General features: G+C 40.9%; 2 protein-coding genes across 2 annotated transcripts in view; one reads left to right on the top strand and one right to left on the bottom strand.

Annotated features, from left to right (window-relative positions):
• Positions 1 to 256: 256 nt before the first annotated feature.
• LOC307014345 (uncharacterized protein) lies at positions 257 to 1663 on the bottom strand (the record flags this gene model as incomplete). The annotated part of the gene is made up of 4 exons (XM_079642219.1): positions 257 to 964; positions 1140 to 1280; positions 1381 to 1489; positions 1655 to 1663. The coding sequence occupies 4 exons, from the start codon at positions 1661 to 1663 to the stop codon at positions 426 to 428; spliced, it is 798 nt and encodes a 265-aa protein (XP_079498345.1). The 3' UTR covers positions 257 to 425.
• Positions 1664 to 5676: 4013 nt separating this feature from the next.
• The window catches only part of smarca4a (SWI/SNF related BAF chromatin remodeling complex subunit ATPase 4a), a 33794-nt gene continuing 19604 nt past the window's right edge, over positions 5677 to 19866 (top strand). The window contains exons 1-9 of the mRNA XM_079642218.1: positions 5677 to 5945; positions 8858 to 9120; positions 9854 to 9989; positions 11628 to 12089; positions 13298 to 13396; positions 14371 to 14626; positions 15505 to 15631; positions 16175 to 16348; positions 18779 to 18964. Of these exons, the coding sequence (XP_079498344.1) occupies positions 8899 to 9120; positions 9854 to 9989; positions 11628 to 12089; positions 13298 to 13396; positions 14371 to 14626; positions 15505 to 15631; positions 16175 to 16348; positions 18779 to 18964 (1662 nt within the window). The 5' untranslated portion in view covers positions 5677 to 5945; positions 8858 to 8898. The remainder of the gene's footprint in view (positions 5946 to 8857; positions 9121 to 9853; positions 9990 to 11627; positions 12090 to 13297; positions 13397 to 14370; positions 14627 to 15504; positions 15632 to 16174; positions 16349 to 18778; positions 18965 to 19866) is intronic.

Genomic DNA, 19866 nt, shown 5'->3' with positions numbered 1-19866 from the left:
CTTCAGGCTCTGTGCCATGAACAACAGACATCATCAATACTGGTTTGTTGTCGTACCACTTCCCTACACACAACTTTCCGTCTTCAGTGGAATGTTCTGATGAGGTACGTCTTCCTGTGTTTTTCATGGTTTTTGTCAGAGGGTAGCTTCTCCTTCGCGCCAGCGAGTCGGTTCTTCATTATTGTACCGGTAATGTACATCTCCTTCTTCATCATTTGTTGTGAAGAACCGGTCACAATACACTTTCGTGCCACGATGCAGAGTTTGACACAGACGAGCCAAGACTAAGCCTCCCAACCCCAGGCCCACCTCTTCTTCTTCGACCTGCTCAAGCAGCGCACCTTTACCTTGATACAGATCAAAGTCCAGCACAATACCATCTGCTGTAGCACAAACAAAGTTCTTGATGCCAACTGGGTTTGGCTTCATTGGCAGATATTGTCTGCATGGACAGGCTCCTGTGAAAGGAATCCTCTGCTCATCAATAGCTCGCATTCAGGTCGATTCTGAGACTTGCAGCCTTGCAGAATCCGATCCAGAAAAGGCCTCACCTTCCAGAATGTGTCCCTCTTCCTCAGATCTGGCACATCATCATCAATTAGCACGTTTATTGATCCCCTCAGTCTGAAGAATCTGTAGCGCGTGAATCTGTCAGTGATGGCACTGATTCTCAAGGCTTTGGACCAGTCCATCCTGATTGTTGGGTATCGGATGCAGGACATCAAAATACAGGCACCAAAAAAGTGGTAAACCTCATCTCCAGAGGTGTTGAGTGGGTACCCACTCCGAGACAGTGACATAGCATTAGAGCAATCTGAAATCATTTTCATCAAATCTGAATCTATATACTGTTCAAAATAGTTTAGTGGGGTCCATCCATTTCTGTCAAGCTCAGTTTCGTCCTCATGCTCAAACTGGGCAAGGTCTGGCGTCAATGGAGTAGCCCTCCAGCGCAACCCACGTCCTGCACAACCAGAATCAGAATAAAAATAGTACTTATTGCAAAGTAAGTTACATATGTTTACCCATGCAAGCAATTCACTGAGGTGTATTGGTGCATAACGTAGTTGAATCTAAGTGGACGTCTATATGAAATTTGAAGATTTACCCTCAAGGCATGCTAAAATAATAACAATTACCTTTATTGTGCTGTCCCTGAGTGCTTGGTCCTGGTGTCGGCTCTTCCAAGTCATCATCTGAGCGATCAGCCTCGATCTGCTGAGTTTGACGGTGCCGTCTGGGAGTGCGGGATGAACCTGTATCTGTCCCTGTCCCTGAACCTGTCAACAAGTGTTGTAAATAAGCATTTTGCTTCTTATCCTTCACTTAGCCCTGAGGCCCTGCCTAAAATAAACAAATATCCACTGGGTCTTGGCTAACCATTATTTGCACCACGGAGACGTTTACGTCCTCTGCTGTGCTCAGTGGGCTGAGGAATGGGGTCCTCATCATCACTGCTGTCATCCTCATCCTCACTGCTGCTTTGCTCCTGTCATGTGGTGGGGGTTGATAATTGGCATCCAGGATGGGATCATCGTTGTCAGACAAGTCTTCCAAATCTGAGTTGTCTCCATCAATTAACCCAAGTAGCTCCAATGCTCTTTGCACAGAAAAACGCTCTGGAAATAAAAACATGAAAAAATCAAATACAAACCAATGTCATTTATATATGTATGTATTTATATATGTCTTTGTTATTTATTTCACTGGGACAATGTACAGCTTTTCAACTGCACCAGAGTTAGCTATAAACAACTCTAGCTATTATCTATAGCAAGGCACATTTGTACTAGCATATTAACATTTTCAACCCAACTAATTTATGTATGTATGTATGTATGTATGTATGTATGTATGTATGTATGTATGTATGTCTGTCTGTCTGTCTGTCTGTCTGTCTGTCTGTCTGTCTGTCTGTCTGTCTGTATGTCTGTCTGTCTGTCTGTCTGTCTGTCTGTCTGTCTGTCTGTCTGTCTGTATGTCTGTCTGTCTGTCTGTCTGTCTGTCTGTCTGTCTGTCTGTCTGTCTGTCTGTCTGTCTGTCTGTATGTATGTATGTATGTATGTATGTATGTATGTATGTATTTAGTTATTTAATTGTTATTTATTTAATTGGGACAATGTACAGCTTTTTAGCTGCACCAGAGTTAGCTATAAGCTATTTTACTTGTGCACATTTTTACTAACATATTAGCATTTTCGACCAACCTAAGTCCCTATGTACACTTATGTGTACATCATGTTTAGTGGCATACCAAATTGTTATTTTTACACATTTTTTGTCAAATTTGCATGTCATGACAAACGTACAATGCTTTTTCGCATTTCCACTGCAGGACGGCTTAGTATGGTATGGTTAGGCCTTGGTAGGCCAGGCTCACTTTATACTGCGTTTCCATTACAGTTTAGAAACTGGGGTAGTAACTATAGTAACGCAGTGTAGGCGGGGCGATCGGCTGTTCGGCGGGCGGAGCGACTCTCCGTAAAACAGCCGTGACGTCATCTTCAATGCGAACCACAAAACCATAACATCAGCCGTTAGCTGTTAGCACTCAGAGCTCACAGCTCCTCATATCTGTTCAGAAACTAGACAAAAGTTAAACAAGTCCAAACCACAGACTGTCTGTGTCATGGAGAATACAGTCGCTGGTTTATTTATGTCTGTAGGCCGTTGTTGTGAGTGTGGACGGTCGGAGCATATACTGCGTTAGCTTAGCCGATCTCCATTCAGAAAACACTCATTTTAAAAGGTTCTTCGCCTGCCGTCTGTATGCAGACTTCTCAAAGCATTAATTCATGGTTTTTACTAACCGGTATAATGTTGTTACCAGGGCCGGTTTGACCAATTTGCTGCCCTATGCAAGATTTTAGCTGGCGCGCCTCCCCCCCCCCCCCCCCCCCCCAAACTACAGACACTCACTATGACTCGCGCATGCATGCACGTGCACGGTTGTGGCATGACCACCAAAACAGAAAGATATGGACACAAGATGTGTGCAAATGTATTTAGTTTCCTATCCATTTGAACCGGGGGTCCGGGAGCATGCTCCCCCGGGAAGATTTTTTTTTTAAATGTTGAAGTTAAAAGCATTCATCTGGTGCACTTTGAGAGCAACATTAAGAGATCTATGGATACATCTCTCAACACCCATATGAAACAGAACTGTAAGCAGATTTTCTTTTTCTTTATGGATATTTTAAAAATCACTCCCCTTTTAAACTGTATTCTTGTTTATTAATAACAACTTTTTTGCACTGTCATGTAGTATTTTATACCTGTTTTTCATCTATTCTCTTATTTTCTTATAACTATAATGATCCTATAAAAGTGTGCCTTTACCTCACTGAGCTGAGGTTATCAGAGCCTCTCCGTCTTTCAGGAGAGAGCTCTAAAGCTCTCCCCCCCGCGGCCGCTTACACAGTAAATTCCAATGTTAATAAAAGTACACAGAAGCTGTATACGTTTTTTGGGAGTTTGATTTATTTTAAATTAACACAAATAGTAAATTAAAACCTATAATTGCATACTAAAACCATTATTTCAAAAAAATAACTATCTCACATAAACCTCTGGTTTAACTTGATTTTGGGGGGGGGGGGGGGGGGGTGCGCCATAGTTTATGGGCGCTAGGGATGGGAATTTGAATGCAAATGTGTATTCAAATATTCGACCCCCCAAAATACGGTTAACCGAAATGTGCATATCCTATAAAAAATAAAAAATAATAATTTTGAAAAATAAATAAATACATGTTCAAATAAGTATAGAAACCAAGTCAAATTTGTCAAATATATTGAACTGGTGATCACAGTTTGAACAGTTGACAGCTATAGGCCTACAGCTTTCATGCTTAAAACATAACTTGGTTTTCTGACGGATTTGGAGATAAACACGAGTGAATTATAACCGGAGCGAGAGAGAAAGATCAGCACCCGCAGCTCTGCCCGCTGTGAGGGACCGGTGAGCGGAGCAAAACACACCTTTAGACTTAACACACTTAGCTATGGCACCGCCGTATACATTGATTTATTCCATTTGATAATATGTAATCAACTTAGGCACCCCACCTAAAAAAAAATATTTTATAAAAATTTCAAGAAAAATATTCATAACTCATATTCTCAAACCTGAATAATTTCGAATATTCGATGAATCGTTCCCATCCCTAATGGGCGCTGTACGCAATATAGGCGTAGTTCTGTTAGTATAAGATAATAAGATGTACTTTGTTGATCCAAAATCGGGAAATTGTTTTGTTATGAAATTTAAATAAAAATATTTTTTTAATTTCTCACTTACCCCCCCCCCCCCCCCCATGAATGTATGGATACAGCTCTTAACACTCAGATGAAAGGGAGCTGTATACTTTTCAATGATCCAAACATCTTTAGAATATGATCACAACCAATAACAAATCATTTAAACTTTATTTTTTACAACTATATGAAATAGATAAAGGTGTGCTCTCTCTAATGGGTCCGACTATAATTACAAATATCGTTAGTTCCGCCTATTCCGTCAGCCAAGAAATCGTTTAATCATAAACTTTTTTTTTTCTTTTTCATTTTCAGGGCCACAGGGGGTCCAAAGTCAGTGTTAGAGGGGCACTGCCCCCCCCCCCCCCCCCTAGAATCGCCCCTGCTGAGCCGGAAATACCCCTAGTGGAAAAGCAAAAAAAAGCGGGCCGGGCAGCCGCTTAAAACCGTGCTGTGCTGCATTGGAAAAGTGCCATTAAAGAAAAATTACAAAACTAACTGAGAATATTCTGATGTGCTGGATTGCTGGATTTGATCTAAATAAATGGTTTATGAAGACGAAGTGAACTTGTTTGTAATTCTGTACAACATCATGAAAACATATTAAGGCCCTGGATGGAGTGGATGTGGCTAGTCCCTAAAACTCAAGCCTCAGCAAGCAGAAGGGATTACTGAAGGAGCCTCCAGGGGACATGGGACCCCCAACCATTGCCTACAAAATGATACTCAAAGAGACGCGTACCAACCAGGAAGAAACTCAAAGTACCATAGGGCAACATAAAAAAGACTATAAAGGCTTCAAACAAATGCAAAAGCCTTAAAGAGATGCTTAACGACTGTGAAGAGAGACACAAAACAACTAAAGAGAGACACATAATGACTAAAAAGACACCAAAATACAAACATAGCTACAAAAAGACCAATATTTTACATTAACAATAGGTAAATAAAATATAGTAACATCAAAGTTGAATAAAAAAAATGTGCACATTCTACAATATATCACTATTAACATATATTTACTTTTTATTTATTTATTTATATTATAGAATTTGATTAAACTTCTTATATACATTTTTAGTCTATGTTATCCCCAAAATGCAATTTAACAATACACTTAACATAACAAATATATTGCAATAAACAAAATTAGGCTATTTTGAATGAGGTAAATAAGAAATATACGCATTAGAACAAGATAAAACACAATGTACAATACTGTAAAGTCGCCAAAAATATATGCAATATGTAGTAGAAAAGTAAAATCCTTTATAAGTCTCTGTGATAAAAACCCGGGGAATGTTTGTTGTTTTTAACCAATTACATATACCATATTAAAAGCCTATATAATACGTGGACATGGGGACTGTAAACAGGTGTGTACTGCATGTGTGTGAGTATTTCCCTGGTGTTTTCTCATATAATCAGAAGCGTGGTTCTTGCTGTTCTCTCCCACAGTTCCCATCCCCCACGCCGGCTCCATCCCTGCCTGTTAGCGCGGTGGAGGAGGGGGGCGCTGCGGAGCCACAGAGCCCGTGTCTGTGATACAATCTGCGGAGAGAGAGAGAGAGAGGGAGGGGGGTGGAGAAAAAAAAAAAAACCGACTGGGTGAGTCGCTCTTTGTTTCTGGCTAGGAGGAAAAACCTAAAGACGTTGCACCCGGCAAGGATTCAAACACCAACCATTCGTGTGAGTAAAAAACCATTATGTTTTTGTGATTTTAAGAGAGTTTTTTTCTGTGTTTTTTTCTGGGGAAATGAGCGTTTATTCGGTGTTTTTTTCGGGTGATGAAAAAGCCGACATTACAGTAGCTGTGGCGCGACAGTGTGCAATGAATGAATTTTTGGAAATGTGCTGAGAGTGGAGCACCGTGCCAAGGGTACGGGAGGCGCGATGGATCAATCACAGGATGAGGGGTGATTACTGGTTCACATGTCGCGGAATCTGGGGAAACTCATCGAAAAAACCCTACATTTCCCTAATTAGTCCGGGAGGGCATGGCCGGCTAATGCTAGCATGCTAGGCACAGTCGACAGCCAGCCTATATTGTTTCAATACAAGAAGCTAAGCTAATGCTAGGTAGCATCTGCAGGCAGCTTGTCTCCATGTTTGCTTGTTTATGTGTTTATCATGTTAACCTCTTAAAATATTTATTATATTGTACGGTGTCGTGAAAGGCGCACTTAAATAACATGTATTGTTATTATGCTGTATCAATGCAATAAGCTAAGCTAATGCTAGCACGAGTCAGGCCGGTGTTCTTTGTCACTATTCGGTCGAATTACCCTAATTTTACGGCCAAACTTTGTGTTCATTGAACACCAGGAAACTCACAATGCACTGTAGAAAATATGAGGTTTAAAAGATGGGTTTATTGTATAATAACAGCCGTAATGTGACGGTAACGGTTAATAACGGCTAGGCCTGGTTAGAAAAGCTAGCAATGCTATTGGATAACCAAACTGTTTTTGTTTGTAAATGTAAACATTGCACCATTGAGTTACACACGTTTTAAATCGGGATAAAAAGCTAATTTGTATTGCTTATAGTAGTTGTTTATGTGTATGAGCAATGGTTCTGAGCGTCGTCTATTTGGTTCTATAACAATAGTTGATCGAAGTGACAGTTTAGATGACCTCTTGTGTGTTTTTAAATATTATGTTTTCATTTCTTTGTTGTGTGAATTGTTGCTCACATGTGTTGTATCAGTTTTGTGAATAACATTGCTCATTTGTGTACTGGCCATCTGTCCCACTTGAAACAAAAGCAGCGTCCCTCATAACAACACAACAACTATTCCTGTGATGAGTTTAGTTTACACATAACAACAAACATTTGAAAACACACATATTTTTTGTTTTAATAATAACCCAAGAATGTGAAATGATCCACAAAGTTTATTAAGAGTTACTTTAATGGTACATTTACCCTCCTTTTACGTTAGAACGTGCTCTTTGTTGTGAGACTTGTTGTTATGTGTTTGTGAATAACATTGTTGACATTTAGGTACTGACACTGTCACACTTGAAATGTTATTAAAAAAAGCACTGAAAAGCAGCTTCCCTCACAACAACACAAACGCTATTCCTGTGATGAGTTGTTGTTTAATTTACTCACAACAACATAGAACACTTTTTTTGTCATTAGTTGCGGTTTTGTTCTTACCACAGAACAGATGTGTGTGGTTTGCACTTTACAAAGCACCTAAACATACATTTGAAAAACACATCTGTCATAAATAATGACTCGAAATTATGAGTTTATCAAGAGTTACTTTCATAACTACATCGCCAGTTATCCACTACACTGTTTCTGTATGACTGTGATCAACAGTGTGACTACTTTGAAACAAACACTAAGGTTCCAGCCTACAAATGGAAATCCTACAGACTTCATTAAAACAAATGACTTGTTATGTAAAGATGCTCTTACAAAAAACCACACCATAAATATTATATTCTCATAATTTCACTTATGTTTCAAAAATGATAATTCTCTCATATTTCGCAAATGCAATATCAGTCAAAATCTCGCAGTTCATTTTAAAACCGTTTCTAAATATATTATTTTGATATTATTTTTAACTCATGCATTTCCTTGTCAACATGCTGCTCTAGCATAACAATTGTCCAAATTGGAATAATCAGTTTTTTATTATTAATATCTTGATTAATACTAACACACTACAGTTAATAATGTAATATACGCATTTTTCCATATTTATGTTCTAATTATGTGTTATAGTGATGTTTCCCAAAGCCTGCAGTCTTTGTGATTTTATTCAAACTGCTGATCAGTTGTGTTAATGAATCAAATCAAAGTCAATATCACAAAACACGTTTGTCTCAGTGGGATTCACAGATAAACAAACATAGACGACGGTGTAAAAGATTATTACAATGACTAGAAAATTATAAACGCCATGATAGAACGCGAAATATAAAAAAATGTAAATAAATAAACATATATATAATCGTCTGATCACAGCTAGATCAGAAACTTGGTTTATCACCAGGTAGGTTGACACGTACGAGGAGTTAGACTTGGTGTCGTGGTGCCTACATCAAAGTTTTTGTTGTTGTTGAAAAACACAGAACTATTTTAAGAACACTGTATAACATTAGAAAATAAAATAAAGCAGTATTTAGATCTGGATATTACCTCGAATATAACGGCTAGGCCTGGTTAGACAAGCTAGCAATGCTAACGGCTAACCAAATTGTTGTTGTTTGTAAATGTAAACATTGCACCATTGAGTTACACACGTTTTTAAATCTGGACAAAAAGCTTATTTTTATTGCTTATAGTAGTTGTTTGTGTGTGTGAGCAATGGTTCTGAGCGTCGTCTATTTGGTTTTATAACAATAGTTGATTGAAGTGAAAGTTTAGATGACCTCTTGTGTGTTTAAATATTATATTTACATTTCGTTGGTGTGTGACTTGTTGCTCACATGTCAGATATGTGGTATCAGTTTTGTGAATAACATTGTTCCCATTTATGTTCTGACCATCAGTCCAACTTGAACACAAGCAGTATTTAGATCTGGACCTGACCTTGACTCCTCTCTCCTCTCTCCTCTCTCTCTCCTCTCTCCTCTCAGGGGTTCTTTCTGCTGCCACACATTCCCAGCTTCCCTGAGAGATGTCCACCCCTGACCCCCCGATGGGAGGGACCCCTCGTCCGGGACCCTCCCCAGGACCGGGGCCATCTCCGGGAGGCATGATGGGTCCGAGCCCCGGCCCCTCTCCAGGCTCCACCCACAGCATGATGGGACCCAGCCCGGGGCCCCCAGGATCGGGACACCCCCACCCGGCACAGGGGCCCTCGGGATATCCTCAGGAGAACATGCACCAGATGCACAAAGTACGAAAGCTTTTATTGCTTTATTTAAGGTTGAAAATATTCAGCTTTCCTTTTCCTTAGAAGTTAATATATATATCGTATGTCAATTTGATAAATGGTACCGCAAATATGTATTTAATTACAGAACGTAAGTAAAGGTAATACACTTCATTCCACCACTACTAAATACCCACAGTCAGTGAGCAGAAGGCAGACACACACACACACACACACACACACACACACACACACACACACACACACAGAGTTGGAACAAGTACCCAGATCCTTTATCTAAGTAGAAGTAGACATACTACAAGTGAAAGTCCTAATTTCAAATGTTACTTGAGTAAAATAAGTTTTATATACTCAAAAGTGAAAGTATTGAGTATGCTGATTGGCTTTTAACAGAACTATACTGTTATTAGAGGTGTTATATTTGTATATCGCGCTTTGAGACCTGATATCTTCTTAGATTTGGGTTTCGTTATATCGTATGTGTTGCTTTTTCCTCGCTTCCTAAGTGATGTCATTTTACGATCGATTAGTTCTGTAATTGTCTATATTCGGCTTTAATTTTCCATAGAAATTAATATATGTACCGTATGTAAATATAACAAGTAGTACTGCAAATGTGTTCTTAATTACAGAACATGAGTAAAGCTAAAGCACTTCATTCCTCCACTTAAAAACCGTAAATGCAGCTTCACTTGAAAATATGTTTATTTATCAAAATTCTCTGTTTGCTTTTTAGCAGCCAATGGAAGCCATGCATGAGAAAGGAATGCCCGACGACCCCCGCTACGCCCAGATGAAGGGCATGAGCATGAGGCCGGGGGGGCACAGCGGCATGGGACCCCCTCCAAGCCCCATGGACCAACACTCCCAAGGTAACATCTCATAGTGACCAGCTTCACACTCATACTTATGATTCAAGATGCAAGGCTTTGATTGTCATGTGTGCATACTGTAGCTACAGTGCAGATATATCAGTGACAGTCTGAGCTCACAGGGTCCTCAGTGCAACACGATGGAACTGATGCATCAGAATAGAAATAGTGCAAGGAGAGTCTATACACAAGTCATTGGTATATGATACATTAGAAAAATATGAAAGGACTGGATAGTGTTTATGGATGATAAGCTGCCTTCATCAGATATTGTGCTTCCTGTGATCTGAATATTTCACCAGTCCATATTTAGATATTTATATATCTTTGTGCTGCAGTTCAATCCTCAGATCTCTAGAGTAATGAATATCATAAAAATGTAGTGACACTAAAAGAAAACCTTTCTGTCCCTGAAAAGCTCCACACAGGGAGAGCAGCTAACTCTGACATACAGACTGTGTGTGTGTGTGTGTGTGTGTGTGTGTGTGTGTGTGTGTGTGTGTGTGTGTGTGTGTGTGTGTGTGTGTGTGTGTGTGTGTGTGTGTGTGTGTGTGTGTGTGTGTGTGTGTGTGTGTGTGTGTGTGTGTGTGTGTGTGTGTGTGTGTGTGTGTGTGTGTGTGTGTGTGTGTGTGTGTGTGTGTGTGTGTGTGTGTGTGTGTGTGTGTGTGTGTGTACCCATCCAGCCGGTTTCTCTTCTTCTTGTGTTGCTCATGAGCAGGCGGGGGGGGGGGGGTTCCCCTTTCAAACAACAACAAAAGACACAGTGAGCGAGCAGAGGGAAGAGAAACACACGTACAGAAGAAGATCCTTTACTGTAGTGAAAGTAGAAATATTACAAGTGAAAGTCCTCATTCAAAATGTTACTTAACTAAAAGAACACAATCATTTTAAAAGTGAAAGTATGCAGTTTGGCTTTTGACAGAATTATACTATTATTAGAGGACTTGTATTTTGATATCACGCTTTGAGACATAATATCTTCTAAGATTTGGGTTTCGTTGCCTCGTATGAGTTGCTTTTCCCCTAAGGCTGCAAAGGGATGTCATGTTCTTAACGTAACACCCCGTTCTTAACGTAACACCCCGTTCTTAACGTAACACCCCGTTCTTAACTGAACACCCCGTTCTTAACTGAACACCCCGTTCTTAACTGAACACCCCGTTCTTAACTGAACACCCCGTTCTTAACTGAACACCCCGTTCTTAACTGAACACCCCGTTCTTAACTTAACACCCCGTTCTTAACTTAACACCCCGTTCTTAACTGAACACCCCGTTCTTAACTGAACACCCCGTTCTTAACTGAACACCCCGTTCTTAACTTAACACCCCGTTCTTAACTTAATACCCTCTGTCATTAAATGTCATGTTTAAATATGTGACGGCACCACAAGTCAACCCTTCAATATCAATATTGGCCATAATTTGATTATTTTCATACCCATGATGCATCTGTCTCCCAGGTTACCCCTCTCCATTGGGCGGTTCAAGATGTTCTTAATATCGCCCATTATAATAATAATAATAATATGTTACATTTTTATAGTGTTTTCCCCAAAATCAGAAACAGAAACGGCACAAAGATTGCCTTATTTATTTGATTTTCATACCCATGATGCATCTGTCCTCTGTCCCCCAGGTTACCCCTCTCCATTGGGCGGTTCAGACCACGCCCCCAGCCCAGTCCCATCTAACGGCCCCCCCTCTGGTCCCATGATGCCCGGTGGCCCCCCCGGCCCCATGGAGGGCGGCGGGGACCAGAACCAGAACCAGGGGATGGGCCAGCCGAACCGTGGCGCTCCTCAGGGTCCAGTGGGTCCAGGGGGTGTCGTGGGAGGACCAGGAGGACCAGTTGGACCAGGTGGAGCTGGAGGCCCGGCCCCCTTCAACCAGAACCAGCTGCACCAGCTCCGGGCTCAGATCATGGCGTACAAGATGCTGGCCCGCTCCCAGCCGCTGCCCGACCACCTGCAGATGGCCGTGCAGGGCAAGAGGCCCATGCCCGGGATGCAGCAGCCCAACATGCCCAACATGGCTCCGTCTGCTGGGCCCGGAGGACCAGGAGCCGGGCCAGCACCCGCAAACTACAACAGACCCCATGGTGAGTGGCGTCAGGAAAATATATATTTCTCTAATGTGTCTCCTGACAAAATAAATTCACTAGAGCTGGACGACCTCTTTAAAGGTCCCCTATTATGCAACATCCTCTTCTCCATGTCTCTTCTACATCAACATGTGTTCCCTCTTCTTCATGTCTCTTCTACATCAACATGTGTCCCCTCTTCTTCATGTCTCTTCTACATCAACATGTGTCCCCTCTTCTCCATATCTCTTCTACATCAACATGTGTCCCCTCTTCTCCATATCTCTTCTACATCAACATGTGTCCCCTCTTCTCCATGTCTCTTTTACATCAACATGTGTCCCCTCTTCTTCATGTCTCTTCTACATCAACATGTGTCCCCTCTTCTTCATGTCTCTTCTACATCAACATGTGTCCCCTCTTCTTCATGTCTCTTCTACATCAACATGTTTCCCCTCTTCTTCATGTCTCTTCTACATCAACATGTGTCCCCTCTGTGGAAAGAGACTCTGAAAGTTTCAGGAACAAAGATTCTCTCTCTTTTTGATCCATTTCTCTAAAAACCTGTCTGAAAATGAGCTGATCAGATTTTGGCCACTTTATGATGTCATAACGATGTTTTGTCTTGTGTAACCATTAGCCAATCAGCAACCAAGGTAACCCCCCCCCCCCCCCCCCCCTTATCACCTGAATCTCCTCTAGAGCACCATTGAGTTCTTTGTAACCAAATGTCTCTCAGAGGGGCGTGGGGAGGGGCTCCTTATTTTTCATCTAAAGTAACAGACAGAGAATCAGCACTTTGGAAACAGGGCTGAAACAGAGGGGATTATGGGTAATGCTGCAATGATCTGTTTGGTGTTTCAGCCAATCCGAGACAGGCTCTGCATATATCTGAGACACAGACCTTTCAGACTAGTGTCTGATTAAATACATGTTTTGGGGAAATGTAATAGTTAGGCTTAGATTTAGGATATTTTAAGAATCAGTACTGAATGATATTCTTTCTTTCAATCCATACCTGTATATTCATTGTCATTAGCTACTGTGTGTTTGTTGGCAATTCAAAAGGGAATTACCTGTTTTAATAAGGGCTCAAAATTGAAACAAAGAAAGCAGAATGTTATCGCTCAGCAGAGACACCTGCTGGCTGGAGAGGAATGTGTTATTTATTAGCTGTCTTTATATTCACTAATAAACTAAAAATGAATTTGTTGTTGGGATTTTAGGCATGGTGGGTCCTAACATGGTGCCTCCTGGACCTGCAGGAGTTCCCCCCGGTATGCAGGGCCCCCCCACCAACGGACCCCCTAAATCCTGGCCTGAAGGTAAGAACTTGATTTTGATTCTCACTTAATAACACCTTTCAACAAAAGACTAGCATCCTTCCAGTTCTGTGCTGCGGCTAGTTTAGCTAGCAGTGGGTTCAACTTGCGAATCACCTAAGAACCAGTTGGCTTTTCTGCTAATCAGCCAAGAGAAGCCATCGTGACTTATTCGTTTTCATCGCTGCAGCTCCAGTGAGACATTAACAACCATGATTGTCTGGGATGGAGACAGAGGGTGTTTCTCAATCTCGAGTACGCTTGCTTGGTAGCACATGTCCTCCGAGTCACTTGCTTCAGAAGCGAGGCAAGAATACTTCCTGGCATTCGGAGAACAAAGAGTGGAACAGGCTAGCAAGTGTGCAGGTGTGCGTCATATGAGAGGCCCCGCCTTACATTTTCCGCCACAGATTTGGGGAAATTGGTCCGTGCGCAAAGCATTGTGGGGATTTTAAGACCAGAGTCTACACATGTGCAGCCTCGAAATTTCCCCAAACGAAGTACACCGGGCTCGGTAGAATTTCCAAGTATGCTGGACATTGGAACAGTCCTTCGACGGCACTCGATGACGTAGCATGCTTGAAATAGTGGCTTTGGAGCAGCCTTACTCGAGATTGAGAAACACCCAAAGACCTAGTTCCCATGCAAAGTACCTAATGACTCCTCACCAACTTTTAGCTTACTTTCCCAGAGTCATATTTACCCATAAATGCATATGTTTTTTCCGTTTTAATTGACAATTTCCGGCTTTATAGCCTGTAAAATAAAGAGTTGAATGATGAAGTTTCTCTCTTACTGTGTGGATGATGTTAGCCTAGCCACCGAAGCCAGTCTGACTTACCAACAATACGATTTAGAGCCACAACCGCTGAAGTAGAAACCGGCCCCTCAACCCTCGGGGGGGAAATGGGTAAAAGTCAGCGCTTCATGTTCACGTTCCCCTTCAGCCAGTCCAACCCTCTGCTTCCTCTCTTCAGGGCCGATGGTGAATGCTGCCGCTCCCTCCAACCCCCCTCAGAAGCTGATCCCCCCCCAGCCCACCGGCAGACCCTCCCCCGCCCCGCCCTGCGTCCCCCCCGCTGCATCCCCAGTGATGCCCCTTCAGACCCACAGCCCCGGGCAGCCCAACCAGCCGCCCCCCATGATGCTCCACCAGAAGCAGAACCGCATCACTCCCATCCAGAAGCCCCGCGGGCTGGACCCGGTGGAGATCCTGCAGGAGAGAGAGTACAGGTGGGGGGCGTCCTAAACACAAGAGTATAGTAGCTTTAATGTTCACCAGAGAGGGTACAAGTACACACATCCTGTACTCAAGTAGAAGTACAGATACTCGTGTTTAAAAATACTCTGGTGAAAGTAGAAGTACTGACTAAACTTCTTTACTCAAGTCAAAGTAAAGAGGCTTTGAAATGTACTTCAGTAAAAAGTACCCATAACTAGCAGCTGTTTTAAAGAGTACCTGACCTCCCTTTATATTAATAGAACAATAATGTCATTGTTAGCTAATGAATGTTTCCATGGTGAACAACGGCAACATGACAACGTTTCCATTGGTCCCTCTTCTTTAGAGAAGACCAGGAAATGATGGATACACGGATCGTGTTCAAATCAATAGGCACGCAATGACTCTAAATAATAATGATCACGCCACCAAACACACATTCAGACTAAAGGAACCAGCCTGTTTGGGAAATGAGAGAAGTAGAAAGTACAGGTATTTGAGTTCAACATGTAAGAAGTAGAAAGTACAGGTATTTGTGTTCAACATGTAAGAAGTAGAAAGTACAGGTATTTGAGTTCAACATGTAAGAAGTAGAAAGTACAGGTATTTGTGTTCAACATGTAAGAAGTAGAAAGTACAGGTATTTGAGTTCAACATGTAAGAAGTAGAAAGTACAGGTATTTGTGTTCAACATGTAAGAAGTAGAAAGTACAGGTATTTGGGTTCAACATGTAAAAAGTCGTCAGAAAAATAAGTAGTGGAGTAAAGTACTGATACCAGAGAAAACTACTTAAGTACAGTAACAAAGTATTTGTACTCCACTACTTCCCACCTCTGCTGTGCATCGTATGTTTGAGTGTGTCGCTGAAACCTTTAACGTATTCTCCAGGCTTCAGGCTCGCATTGCTCACCGGATCCAGGAGCTGGAGAACCTTCCGGGTTCTCTGGCCGGAGATCTGAGAACCAAAGCCACCATCGAGCTGAAGGCCCTGAGGCTGCTCAACTTCCAGAGACAGGTACACATTCAGGAAACGCTCAAATATAGATTACATTTAACCTGTCATTGTGTTCCTAGTAGAATAAATAAAGGGTTAATAATGTCCACCTTTTTCCAACTGACTTCATAAATATCGAATTCAAACTAAAACACCACTCTATATATTGTTATATTTTATACATGTCGTATTTTGTAGTACAATGTGGACATTATGTATAAATGTTATATTTAATTGAATCTTGTATGTACTCTAACCTTTTGTGACTATTTATTTATTGAACATTTGATTTGGTCTTCTTAAGTGACATTTATGATCCTATTTTATTTAACCAAAAATATGTTCATATCGAATTATTTAAACTTTTTATTTCAACTTCTTAATTTAACTTCTTTGTATTCAATTTTGTTTATTTTATTTTATTGGACATTATTACTTTTACTTCTGATGGTTCCATTTTTTAAATTTATTGTTCATCTAAAATTGCGGAAATGTAAAAAAATAAATATATATATTTCCCGTGGAATAAGTAACACTCCTGACCCTGGTGTTGTTGTCCTGCAGCTGCGCCAGGAGGTGGTGGTCTGCATGCGTCGGGACACGGCGCTGGAAACCGCTCTGAACGCTAAAGCCTACAAACGCAGCAAACGGCAGTCTCTGCGTGAAGCTCGCATCACCGAGAAGCTGGAGAAACAGCAGAAGATCGAACAGGAACGCAAACGCCGGCAGAAACACCAGGTACAAAACAAAACACTCAACTGAGAGGGGAACAATATGTGACAGCCGAAGAGACAGCAGCAACAAACCACAATGACACACACCAGCTGTTCATCTCCTCGCAGCTGATGACATTTGATACTTGCGGTTTTGTAATAATATATCGTTGTAAATTGTTTCTTTATTGAATTGTATTCTCAAAGTCAACTTTAATGTCAATATTTCTGTGTGTTTGTAAGGCAAGGCAAGTTTATTTCCACAGCACATTTCAACACAAGGCAATTCAAAGTGCTTTATAAAAATGCAAGACATGAATAGCATTTAAGAAACATATTATGAAATGATATCTAAAAACACTTAAACAATTTAAAAGCAAAAACACATGAATCACAGTGACAGAGCGGTGTGAGATACACACATCTGAACGAACCCCCCTTTGGAACATTATAATCTGACCCCATGGTAGCTTTTTAGTTTTTGCCGAAACTATTCCTTTTTTTTTATTTTTAAATGCACAGAGTTAAAGGTAGGGTAGGTAATTCACTTCAGAAACACTTCTATATTTCTATATTCCATGGAATGCTGTTAACATCCCGATAGCAATGAATATATTAAATGCTCTGACAAGAAATCCATAAACAAATGTCATCTGTAGAAGCTGTAGTGCTGTAAAAAGCTCGACCAATCATCTGAGCCGGCTAAAGTAACTGGATGGCCTACCTGCCTGTCAGCCTTCCATCTGTGCACAAACTTATCTCGTGCCCTCATTGGTCATGTGCGCGTTCGTGTGTGTTGTGTGAAGTGGCAGATTTGTTCCGGTTGTGTATTTTCAAATTCTAGCGCACTCGAGCTGGTTTCTCCAAAAGTACCTACCCCACCTTTAAGTTTACCTTGTCTTTTTATGACTTGTTTGGTATCCTCCGTGAACCAGGGTCTTGAAACCAAAACAGATTCCTGTACCCCATCGTACTTTTTTTAGTTTTCGCAAAAACTATTCCTCTTTTCTTTAAATGCACGTTAGTTACGTTTAAGTTGTCTTTTCTAGGACGTTTTTGGTGTCCTCCGCAAACCAGGGCCTTGAAACCAAAACGGCACACGTAGGGGACTTTAACCCCAATAATGACTTTACCTACGGGGGGACTCAATTAGGGCTGTCACGATAATTAATTTTGTTGGACGATAAATTTTTCTGGAAATTATTGCGATAAACGATAATATTGTCGGCACCGTTTTAAGACCATTTTAGACATAATGATAAAATATAATAATAATTAAAGTACATCCTTTCAAACATAACTTTTTATTGAACATTCAACATTGCAAATGAAATGTGAAATAATATTAAAATATATAAATTATATATAATAAATAAAACCAATTAATTAAATTATAATAAATTAATTAAATCACACACAACCAAAACAATACATTAAATAGAGTCAGACTGGAAAACAGAGCTCTCTCTCTCTATATATATATATATATATATATATATATATAAATAAATAAATAAATATGAGCACACATTATCTCACAAGCAAAAAAAACCTCCTTAAAACAACAGTCAAGTGTACAGTCCACTGTCAAAGACCCAGATGCCTCAACAGGCCATATCCAAATCTGTTTTACTAAGTTCCAAGGAACACCAACATGTAACCAATTCCATTTCAATTTAAATTCCCCGCGAGTAAGTCACACGTTGTCTCCCGCTTGTCGCTATATTATTAATTTGGCTGCTCCGCTGCTGCACGTGCACGCGGAGTGTCCTGACCTGGCTGTGTGTCAGCCCCGCCCCTCACAGCGCGCCTGGCAGCCACAGCGCTCCAGGCTAAAATGCTGGTCACATCTTTATGTAAACGGCAATTTATCGAACTCAGAAAAGTTATCGAGTCCATTTTTATTTATCGTACGATAAGTCAATTTATCGATTATCGCGACAGGCCTAGACTCAACAAAGCAATTCAAAGTGCTTTACAAAAATGAAAGACATTAAGAAAATGGCATTAAAAAGCAAAGCTAATCAAAGTTACAGTTCAGTTTAAGATATGAATATATCGATTAAAAGCAGCGACAAAAAGAAAGGTCTTCAGGCTGGATTTAAAAGTAGTTGCAGCGGACCGGCGGGTTTCTGGGAGTTTGTTCCAGATATTTGGAGCATAATAAGTGAACGCTGCTTCTCCATGTTTATGTACAGACAGAGAGATGGAAATAACGTTTCCAACAATCCCAAATACAATAACCAAAATATGTAAATCCTCTATGTATACAATCAACAGACGCATATGCACACATTGAGGTAAAACACAACAATCAATATATACGAAACACCAAATTAACGCTTTGGTAATATTGTTCACCTGACAGTCGTTGAAACAGAAGTGATGGAATGACTTGCAGATATTCTAGAACCTCAAACACCCTGATGTTTATCTTTGTTTTGGCCGTTGTCAGGAATACCTCAACAGCATCCTGCAGCACGCCAAGGACTTCAAAGAGTATCACCGCTCCATCACAGCCAAGATCCAGAAGGCAACGAAGGCCGTGGCCACGTACCACGCCAACACGGAGCGCGAGCAGAAGAAGGAGAACGAGCGCATCGAGAAGGAGAGGATGAGGAGGCTCATGGTGAGACTCAGAGCTAACGACGGGAGAGGGAGGGAGATGCATTATCCCGCCTTCCTGTCAATCAGCATTCTCTGTTAAAGCTGCAGTAGTGTGGAGCTCCAAAGCCTGTTGTTAGCCTCTCTGCATGTTTTTTAAAAACGTGATTATCTTGTTATTTTTTAAATATTATAGCTTGCAGGGTTTAACCAGGGAAACGGGGGCGCTAGGCCTTCATTCAAAGACGCAGATTGTCCCTGTGAAATTTTAAAGTGACGCCAGAAAACTATATTTCTGTTTGCCACAGTCTGTAAAATCACTCCAGAAATATGAAAATGGCGTCGAGTAGAGCGTCAGTCTCTACGGAGCTCGTTGTTGTTTACGTCCGCGGCGACATCTTGTATACAGGCGTCATGTTCTTGACATAATCAGCGCCACACCTAATGCTATATCTTTCTAGAAAACCCCCTGGCTTGTTTTTAGGATGACTTTGTAGAAGTGGATACAAGCCTCTCATTTAGAGCACTGCTTATTAATGTAACTGTTAATTAAATAATAAATACAGTTTATTTAGAAGACAGACAACTTAATAAGCACTTAGATCGGTCAGCACTAAAGAATGTACTGCACTTTTCCTGTCCTTTTTCAATGATCTGTTCTGAAATGGAGTTATCCTGTTTTGTGAGCCTCTTATGTTTCATTGTTTATGATTTTATTACATTACATGCCACTTGTTAGACGCTTTTATCCCAAAGCCACTTGCATACATTCAGTACTGTGTACATTAACCACAGGAGCAATGTGGGGTGAAGTGACAGGGACACAACGACATGCTGACTGCAGCGGGACTCGAACTTGCTGCCCTCTGATTCGAAGATCAGCGCACTATCCACAGAGAAAATTAACTTTTTATATTTTAAAATATTAGTTTTTACAAT

This window comes from Notothenia rossii (assembly GCF_949606895.1).
Source record: "Notothenia rossii genome assembly, chromosome: 8".
Taxonomy (NCBI): Eukaryota; Metazoa; Chordata; class Actinopteri; order Perciformes; family Nototheniidae; genus Notothenia; species Notothenia rossii.
The sequence above is the reverse complement of the archived record's forward strand: the minus strand, read 5'-3'. Positions and strand labels throughout refer to the sequence as shown.